Here is a 10,403-nt window from a genome sequence, read left to right as displayed (position 1 = left end):
GTGGTCATTAAGCGGTTAAACATGTGTGCAGAAGATGCAAAAACCGGCTCTAGCAGTAAAAGGGTTAAAGGTAATTAAAAGAAAAACCAGTGGAGGACGCATGTTTCCTGCGGAGAGTCGAGCTCCAGTCTGCACCCAGATATAATTGGGAAAGAGAGGGGTCTGACTGCGGAGTGGAGCTCCACGTTTGACGGGAAGCACGTGGCCTCCACTCCACTTTTTTTTTTTTCTTTTAGGGCACATGCTTCCTGTCAAACGCGAAGCTCCACTCTGCAGCCAGACCTCCTTGTTCCGATCCGTGGATTTGACAGGTCTTGAAGACGATTGCCGATAGAAGGGTTGGAGTCCTTGGCAGACCTGTGTGCAGAGCCCAGATGTGATTGTCACGGCTCTTTTTACCGAGGAATGGAGCGCTCGGAGCAGCTGCAGCTGCTGGATGTGTCTAGCCTGGAGGAGCCACAGCGGGCTCTGCGTGTATTAGAATGGCTCCAGTATCTGAGGATGGTGCTGCCCGTCACAGCTCGGGTAATGAGGAGGGGACACAACTGCATCTGGGGTGACCACACTGTACTGAGGGGCCACAACTGCAGCTGGGGTGACCACACTGTACTGAGGGCCACAACTGCAGCTGGGGTGACCACACTGTACTGAGGGCCACAACTGCATCTGGGGTGACCACACTGTACTGAGGGGCCACAACTGCGGCTGGGGTGACCACCATAGTGTACTGAGGGGCCACAACTTCAGCTGGGGAGACCATAGTGTAATAAGGGGCCACAACTGCGGCTGGGGTGACCACCATAGTGTAATGAGGGGCCACAACTGCAGCTGGGGTGACTACACTGTACTGAGGGGACTCAACTGCAGCTGGGGTGACCACCATAGTGTAATGAGGGGCCACAACTGCAGCTGGGGTGACCACACTGTACTGAGGGGACTCAACTGCAGCTGGGGTGACCACCATAGTGTACTGAGGGGCCACAACTTCAGCTGGGGAGACCATAGTGTAATAAGGGGCCACAACTGCGGCTGGGGTGACCACCATAGTGTAATGAGGGGCCACAACTGCAGCTGGGGTGACTACACTGTACTGAGGGGACTCAACTGCAGCTGGGGTGACCACCATAGTGTAATGAGGGGCCACAACTGCAGCTGGGGTGACCACACTGTACTGAGGGGACTCAACTGCAGCTGGGGTGACCACCATAGTTTAATGAGGGGCCACAACTGCAGCTGGGGTGACCACACTTTACTGAGGGGACTCAACTTCAGCTGGGGTGACCATAGTGTAAAGAGGGGCCACAACTGCAGCTGGGGTGACCACACTTTACTGAGGGGCCACAACTACAGCTGGGGTGACCACCATAGTGTACTGAGTGGACACAACTAGTGGGTGCCTGCAAGAGTCCTCCACCTGTCATGTGTGCTGGGAAAGTCTATGGCAGGCTGGTGGGCTCAGTGTAGGAGGAAACAGGTTAATGACTCCTATCACCTGCAGTGTGAACTGTCTGTGCTGATCAGTAGTGATGGACACACACTTTACTGAGTGCAAAGTTTTCTGTCAGCTGAAAACAAGATACTTGGCATTCAACAGCCATCATCTGTGAAACACCCTTGAAAAGCTATTTGACCATGAATAACGTTTCATGGGAGGAGGCATTTGACAGGCAATGAGGGGGCAGTATGTCACTGCCTACCTGTTTTAGCCCCCAAAATGACACACTACTGCATCACAACCATGAGCAACCAGCACACCAGGGATCTCTGAGAAAACGTCCAAAGGTTTTATCAAACAGTGAAAGTAGTGACATTTTGGGGTTGTGCAGGACCCATTCTTCAGGTATGTGACAAATGCAGTGTGAATTAAAGGGGGAGATTTACTAAATCTGCTGCACACAGAATGTGGCGATGTTCTGCATAGTAACCAATCAGCTTCTATGTTTTATTGTCAAAGCTTAATTGAACAAAGTAGAAGCTGATTGGTTACTATGCATAGCTGCCCCACATTCTGTGTGCACCAGATTTAGTAAATTGCTCCCAATGTGATATTAGAATTACCAACCGCCATGGGAAAAAGAAAAAACTGGAATAAAAATAATAAATATAAAAAATAAAGAATAATGGCAGATAATGAAAAGGGGTTGGAGCGTGTGGAGTGACTGGATAAAATAAACTGCAGTTTTGTTGAGTTTGGGATGTCATTATGACATCAGGGGTGGGGAATAGTTTATTGAACTTTTTGTGAATGGTGGATGTTACTTTAAAGGGTAACTCCACTTTCATGGGACAAAAGAATGGCATAGTGAAAAATGATAATATAGCATGTACAATTGCAACACAAGTCATATTTCAATGTTATTAACCGGTTCAATACAGGGCATTTTCACCCCCTTCCTTCCCAGACCAATTTTTAGTTTTCAGCGCTGTTGCACTTTAAACGACAATTGCGCGGTCGTGCGACGTTGTACCTAAACAAAATTGACGTCCTTTTTTCCCCCACAAATAGAGCTTTCTTTTTGTGGTATTTGATCACAAAACCCGGCGGCTGCGCAGGCGCTCTACAGCGAGTCACCATTGCGTGGACCGGGCACGGCAGTGACTTTAAATCCTTGCTAGCCCCTGTCACATTGGGGATTCCTGTGGGCAGTCTGCGGCAGCTCCCCCAGGCACTCGGGACAAGGTAAGCTCCAGCCCAGGACTATGGTGGGCAGGGGGGAGAGATGGATCTTAAAGGGGAAGTACGTTCTCTGTACTGCCATTTTTACTCCTTCCTCCTAAGACATGGGGTGTTCCTACAAGACTGCAGGATCGTCACCTATTCGTCCTCCAGGGTGCCATGGACAGGTCACCTCTTCCGTGCGGCCAGCCCTCACGCTCTAGGTACGTGGGGGTGTGAGGAGTGGGGGCCAGGTCCACGGTTGGATGGACATATGCCCTAATGTCCTGCTTTTTCCTACCCTTCTTTTATTATCCCTTCCAGGTCGGATCGACAGTTCACTGTATGAGACGACGGGGACCTTGCCAGGCCGCAATGTCAATTTTCCTTATCTAGGTCCAGACATGACCCTCCGTCTAGGACCCATCAACGGAGGAGATGTTCCCATTCCTCCTCCAGACACCGCACCCACCGTCATGACAGCCGCTCTGATCGCAGAGCCCGCTGGGGATGTGGGACACAAGTCCCGGAGGGCAAGTCCTTGTGCGACTCATGTTATGCCCAGGTGGTTGGGAGGGAAAAAGAGACTGAAAGCCGACATATGGAGTCACTAGTTAAGCGTGTGGTGCAGCAATTCCTGAAGGAGTGCGGTACAACCCGCTCGCAGAGCCAGTTTATCAGGCTCCCTGGCTGACGAGGTCCAGGAGGAGCCAGGCCTATCCCAGCCTTAAGAGGTCCTTAAGTGGGAAGATCCTTCCACTCTCCCGGCTAAACAAAGGAAATTCTTTAAGCATTTGGGGAAGGAGCGCTCCAATTTCCCTCTCCTTTCAGAGTTGAAGGATATCATTGATGAAGAATGGAGCAAAGTAGAAAAGAAAACTTCTTTGTCAAGCAAAACCTCCAGATTATAACCCTTCAAGGCAGAGGAAGTGAAGCATCTGGAAAACGCTCCCCTGGTAGATGCAGCATTGATGCTATTAGCCAAACATGTCACTCTTCCTCTAAGGACGGCTTGAGAGGAGAATAGATCAAGACCTCGAATATATACGTGCTAGCAGGTATGGCTTGTAAAACCGCTATGGCCCTTGTAGCCATGTCCAAGGCGATGGAAGCTTGGATAGAAAATGTGGACTCCGTGCTCAAGGGCGTTTCAGAAGAACTGGCCAGGGGCTCGGCAGTCCTGGAATTGAAGCTGGCAGCGGCCTTCCTGGGGGAAGCTTCTATCGACCTGATCTGCCTGTTGGCCCGGACTATGCTATCCTTGGTCACGGCTAAGCGGGCCTTATGGTTACGTTCTTGGCTCGCTGATCCAGCATCTAAGCAAGCCTGGTGTAGGATCCCTTCTGAAGGGCCCTCTTTGGCAACAGGCTGGATAGCACCATAGCCCAGGCCACGGGTGGGAAGTCGGGCTTCTTGCCCCAGGATAGGCGTCTGCTCAGCCAGAAGAGGCCCCAGCGGAGAAGACGCAGTACTGAGCAGTCAAGAGAAGCACACTCTTACAGGCCCAGCCGGTATTCCAGAAGGAATTAGAACAGAGGTCGGACACCCTTCCAAAGCCCACTAAGAGCCAGGCGTCCAGCAGACACGAGCCAGCCAAGTCGTTTTGAGATCGGGCCCTGCTTCTCTTCCGGGACGTCTAGGTGGCCTCAATCTCGGATTATTGGTCCATCAAGACAGTCTCTGCAGGCCACACACGGTCCTTCACCAGTACTGTCAGAAGAAAAGAAGCAGGTGTTATTGTCCTATGTGGATTCACTGATGGCACAGGGAGCCATGGTGCCTGTCCTGAAAGGCGAAGAGTTCCAAAGGGTCCCTTCTTAGTGCTAAAAAAAAAACTGTTCATGGCGCCCCGTGATAGACCTAACTTAATGACAAAGTCTGAGGCAGATGGAGTGTCCTAAAGAATGATTTTAGGGACTTGGGGGCTAAATTGAGGAAAAGGACCTCCAAGGTAGTATTCTCAGGAATACTACCGTTACATCGAGCCACACCAGATAGGCAGAGGGAGATTAGGGAAGTAAACAAGTGGCTGAAGAGCTGGTGTAGTAAGGAGGGGTTTGGGTTCCTGGAGGACTGGGCCGACTTCTCAGTCGATAACCAGTACTATAGAAGGGAAGGGATGGACTGCACCTAAATGAGGAGGGTGCCGATCAGCTGGGAATGAAGATGGCCAAAAAGTTAGAGGGGTTTTTAAACTTGGCGACAGGGAGGAGGGTCCAGAGGTAGAGATAGTCAGCACTGAACATATTCCAGAGTAGTATTGGGGGCACTAGTGATAGGTTGTCCAAAGCACATAAACCCAAGGTAAGTATAGTAGCAAGTCCTAGTTGCAATCTCGGAACACCCAATAAGAGGATAAAATGCGACCGGTCTAAACTACGTGGCATGTTCATCAATGCCAGGAGCCTGGCGGACAAGATGGGTGAACTAGAGATACTGTAGTACAAGGAGGATTTGAATTTTGTGGGCATTTCAGAGACCTGGTTCAACAGCTCTCATGATTGGCTGGCAACCATTCAAGGGCATACCCTTTATCGCAAGGATAGAGAGGGTAAAAAAGGAGGGGGGGTATGCCGATATATCAAGAATAATATACAAGTGAATGTGAGAGATGACATTACTAAGGGAGCTAGGGAGGAGGTGGAATCTTTATGAGTAGAGCTCCAAAGGGCTGAAGCTAAGGGTAAAATACTGGGAGTATGCTATAGGCCCCCTAACCTGAGGGAGGAAGGGGGGACAGATCTATCACAAATTGGATTAGCAGCAAGGATGGGAAGTGTTATCATAATGGGGGATTTTAATTATCCAGACATAGACTAGGCGGCGGGAACCACGCATTTATCTAAGGTTCACCAGTTCCTAAATGACAATTTTATGGGTCAGATGGTAGACGCACCAACTAGAAATAAAGCGTTACTGGATCTAGTGATTACCAACAATACAGACCTGATCACGGATGTGGAAATACTGGGCAATTTAGGAAACCGTGATCACAGGTCAATTGGCTTCAGTATAAATCACACAAATAGGAAACATAAGGGGAATACAAAGACACTGAATTTCAAAAGAGCCAACTTCCCTAAACTACGAACCTTGCTAGAAGGCATAAATTGGGATAAAATCTTAGGAACAAAGAGCATGGAGGAGAGATGGGTTTGCTATAAGGGCATTAGCCAATGCATCCCGTTGGGTAATTAATTTAAAAGAGCAAACAAAAGTCCTGGATGGCTTAACTCCAGTGTAAAAATGCATATAAAAGCAAAGGAGAAGGCCTTCAAAAAATACAAGGTTGAGGGATCATCCTCAGCATTCAGACTTTATAAAGAATGCAACAAGAAATGTAAGAGTGCAGTAAGGATGGCTAAGATAGAACATGAAAGACACATAGCGGAGGAGAGCAAAAAAAATCCCAAGAAATTCTTTAAGTATGTAAACAGTAAAAAAGGGAGGAAAGACCATATTGGCCCCATAAAGAATGAGGAAGGACATCTGGTTACAAAGGATGGGGAGATGGCAAAGGTATTTGTGACGGGAGGGCCCGTGGAACTCAGAATCCCTTGGAAAGTAGGGGATGCCCTTGTTTCAGCTCCCCATACACCTGTTATGTCTAAGTCACCCTGTGCTATCCTGGCACAGGGTGAGTGAGAAAATATATCTTGGACTACTTAAAATGGGACAGTAGTAATTGTCCACAATATCTCCCAGGATGTATGTAGAGACTATTATTGGTTTGTTTGATTCTGAACTCAACCTGTTAATTGAGTGAGCTGATCACATTAGCCTCCAGGACTGGCTAGGAGGCGAACAGTCTACTCCTACTATAGTTGTTGATGACTAGGCTGAGGAGGGGGGAGATTGTTTGTATTGTTAATTGTAATTAGCTCCTGCTATTGTGTTTATACTACTGTGTGAAGTTCGGTGCCCACAAGTCTGTGTCCTACAGGTCATGTCTCTAAATCATCTGGTCTGGGTAAATGATTTAGTAAACTAGCTCATGTTAATTAGGTTACAGGTGTATTGTTAGAGTAATATGAGCAGGAGGGGGGAACCTCATCTTCCACTGTATTCTGGTTCTAATAAAAAGTTAGTCCATGTTAGTATCTAAGCAAGTCTCACCTTGTTTTGTGCTTGGGAGCAGTTGGAATATCTGATATCTGAGTCCAGACTGGGAGGAAGTGGTATACTGACGGAAGCACTCAAGCGGAGTGTGGGACGTTCTGAGACAGTATTGAATTTTTTTTTCTCCTCAGTCTTCACGAGGGAATCGGGGGGGCTTCAGTAACCAAAACTGCAGTGTTTATCCTCATGACACATCACAGGAAGCACCTCCATGGTTAACAGAGGACAGAATTAAAATTAGACTTGGGAAACTTAACATTAATCACCGGGACCAGATGGCTTGCACCCGAGAGTACTTGGGGAACTCAGTCAAGTAATTGCCAGACCATTATTCCTAATTTTTACTGACAGGCTACTGAGTGGAATGGTACCAGCTGATTGGAGAAAAGCCAATGTAGCACCAATATTTAAAAAGGGCCCAAAATACATCCCTGGGAATTACAGACCAGTTAGCCTAACATCAATAGTATGTAAACTCTTGGAGGGGATGATAAGGGACTATATACAAGATTTTAGTAATGAGAACGGTATCATTAGCAGTAATCAGCATGGATTCATGAAGAATCATTCTTGCTAAACCAATCTATTAACCTTCTATGAGGAGGTAAGTTGCCATCTAGATAAAGGAAGGCCCGTAGACGTGGTGTATCTGGATTTTGAAAAAGCATCTAACACAGTCCCCCATAAACGTTTACTGTACAAAATAAGGTCCATTGACATGGACCATAGGGTGAGTACATGGATTGAAAACTGACTTCAAGGGTGAGTTCAGAGGGTGGTGATAAATGGAGTACTCGGAATGGTCAGGGATGGGTAGTGGGGTCCCCCAGGGTTCTGTGCTGGGACCAATCCTGTTTAATTTGTTCATAAACGAACTGGAGGATGGGGTAAACAGTTCAATCAATGTATTTGCGGACGATACTAAGCTAAGCAGGGCAATAACTTCTCCGCAGGATGTGGAAACCTTGCAAAAAGATCTGATCAAAGTAATGGGGTGGGCAACTACAGGGTAAACGAGGCTCAATGTATAAAAATGTAAAATAATGCTTTTGGGTGGCAAAAATATGAATGCAATCTATACACTGGGGGGAGAACCTCTGGGGGAATCTAGGATGGAAAAGGACCTGGGGGTCCTAGTAGTTTATAGGCTCAGCAATGGCATGCAATGCTAAGCTGCTGCTAACAAAGCAAACGGAATATTGGCATGCATTAAAAAGGGGATTCATTCCAGAGATAAAACGGTAATTCTCCCCCCTCTACAAGACTCTGGTCCGGCCGCACCTAGAATATGCTGTCCAGTTCTGGGCACCGGTCCTCAGGAAGGATGTACTGGAAATAGAGCGAGTACAAAGAAGGGCAACAAAGCTAATAAAGGGTCTGGAGGATATTAGTTATGAGGAAAGGTTGATAGCACTGAACTTATTCTCTCTGGAGAAGAGACGCTTGAGAGGGGATATGATTTCAATTTACAAATACCATACTGGTGACCCCACAATAGGGATAAAACTTTTTTGCGGAAGGGAGTTTAACAAGACTACTGGCCACTCATTAAAATTAGAAGTAAGGAGTTTTAATCTTAAACTACGTAGAGGGTTCTTTACTGTAGGAGCGGCAAGGTTGTGGAATTCCCGTCTCAGCGGAGAGCATCGATAGTTTCAAGAAACTATTAGATAAGCACCTGAACGACCACAACATACAGGGATATACAAGGTAATACTGACATATAATCACACACATAGGTTGGACTTCATGGACTTGTGTCATTTTTTTTTTTCAACCTCACCTACTATGTAACTGTAACTTAAAGAAGTTTAAATAACCCGAAAGATTCAAAATGGAGACTCGGTGTAGCCGTGTAGCCAGGCGATTGGGTAGTCTCAATCAACTTAACCACTTCCCGCCCGGCCCATAGCAGATGATGGCCGGGCGGTGGTTCCGTTATCCTGACTGGGCGTCATATGACGTCCAGCAGGATAAAATGCCGCGGCGCGCATCGCGGCGATCGGTGGAACGGTGTGTCAGCCTGACACACCGCTACATCGATCTTGGTAAAGAGCCTCCGGTGGAGGCTCTTTACCACGTGATCAGCTGTGTCCAATCACGGCTGATCATGATGTCAAAAGGAAGAGCCATTGATCGGCTTTTCCTCACTCGCGTCTGACAGACGCGAGTAGAGGAGAGCCGATCGGCGGCTCTCCTGACAAGGGGGGTCTGCGCTGATTGCCACTAGGACCACCTGGGAAGGGGCAGCATGTGGATGGCCAGGTATGTACCCCATGGCCATCCACATGTGCCCAATCTGTGCCAATCAGTGCCCACAAATGGGCACTGATTGGCACCATTATGCTTCAGTTCTGCCCAGCAATGCCACCAATCGGTTTTATCAGTGCCACCTGTCAGTGCCACCCATAAGTACCAATCAATGCCACCTATGAGTGCCGCATACCAGTGCCACCTATTAGTGCCACCTCATCAGTGCCACCTCATCGGTGCCCATCAGTGCCCGTCATTGAAGAAGAAAACGTACTTATTTACAAAAAATTTTAACAGAAACAAAGAAAAACTTGTTTTTTTTTTTAAATTTTCGGTCTTTTTTTATTTGTTGCGCAAAAAATAAAAACCGCAGAGGTGATCAAATACCACCAAAATAAAGCTTAATTTGTGTGAACAAAATTATAAAAGATTTGTTTGGGTACTGTGTTGTATGACCGCGCAATTGTCATTCAAATTGCAACAGCGCTGAAAGCTGAAAATTAGCCTGGGTGGGAAGGTGTCTAAGTGCCTGGTATTGAAGTGGTTAAAGAATGCCTTTCCACGTGCCTGTAGCAGAAGATTTCCACAAATGCCTCCGGTTCAGGGTCGGAACATCTACAGTTCTCCTACCTCCCTTTTGGGCAGACAACTTCACCTCGAGTCTTTTCAAAAGTTCTTCTGGCCATGGTGGCCCTCATCAGAACAAAAGGGATATAGTTGTACCACTATCTCGATGACCTTCTGTTACTATCCCAAGGCAAAAAGCAGCTGCTGGTCCACAGAGCTCAGGTCATCACAACATTACTCGAAGTCGGTTGGCTGCTAAGCTTGGAGAAAAGCCATCTGGAACCAGTACAGCGCATGGTTTACCTAGGGGCACAGTTTGAAACTGTGGAAAGTACTGTCTCTCTGCCAGCGGAAAAGATCCCAGTTCTACGAGAGAGTGTCACGGGCTCTAACCTCCTTGCGTCTGAAGGCCTCACAGTGCTTAAAAATTATCGGCACAATGGTTTCTATGACACCCCCCCCCCCCCCCCCATGATCAAATGGTCTCTGTGGAGGCTGCACCCTTTTCAGATAGGGTTTCTCTAGCAATGGAACTCGAGAGATGGCAACCAACTTATTTATATAACAGTAATGAGGAACAGCCTCTTTTGGTGGCATCAGAGCAGAAATCTGCTCATGTGCCACTCCATCACCTCAGTCTCATGGGTCACGGTCACGACAGATGCCAGCGGTGCTGGATGGGGAGCCCTTTGCAGGTCAGAGCTTGCACAAGGCAGGTGAGACTCTTGTCACCACAACCCGGGCTTGGAACTGCGGGCAGCTTGGTGTAGCCTTCAGTCACCTCCTGAAGGGAGTCAGTTTCATTGAA

General features: G+C 47.7%; 1 protein-coding gene across 2 annotated transcripts in view; it reads left to right on the top strand.

The window, feature by feature from the left end:
* The first annotated feature begins 248 nt into the window (after window positions 1–248).
* HEATR5A (HEAT repeat containing 5A) overlaps window positions 249–10,403 on the top strand; it is a 238,349-nt gene continuing 228,194 nt past the window's right edge. For both annotated transcript variants that reach the window (XM_073609190.1, XM_073609189.1), the window contains exon 1: window positions 249–525. In XM_073609190.1, coding sequence (XP_073465291.1) covers window positions 406–525 — 120 coding nt within the window. In that variant the 5' untranslated portion in view covers window positions 249–405. The remainder of the gene's footprint in view (window positions 526–10,403) is intronic.

This window comes from Aquarana catesbeiana, linkage group LG13 (assembly GCF_042186555.1).
Source record: "Aquarana catesbeiana isolate 2022-GZ linkage group LG13, ASM4218655v1, whole genome shotgun sequence".
NCBI lineage: Eukaryota > Metazoa > Chordata > Amphibia > Anura > Ranidae > Aquarana > Aquarana catesbeiana.
This window is presented reverse-complemented; position numbering and strand designations above follow the sequence as displayed.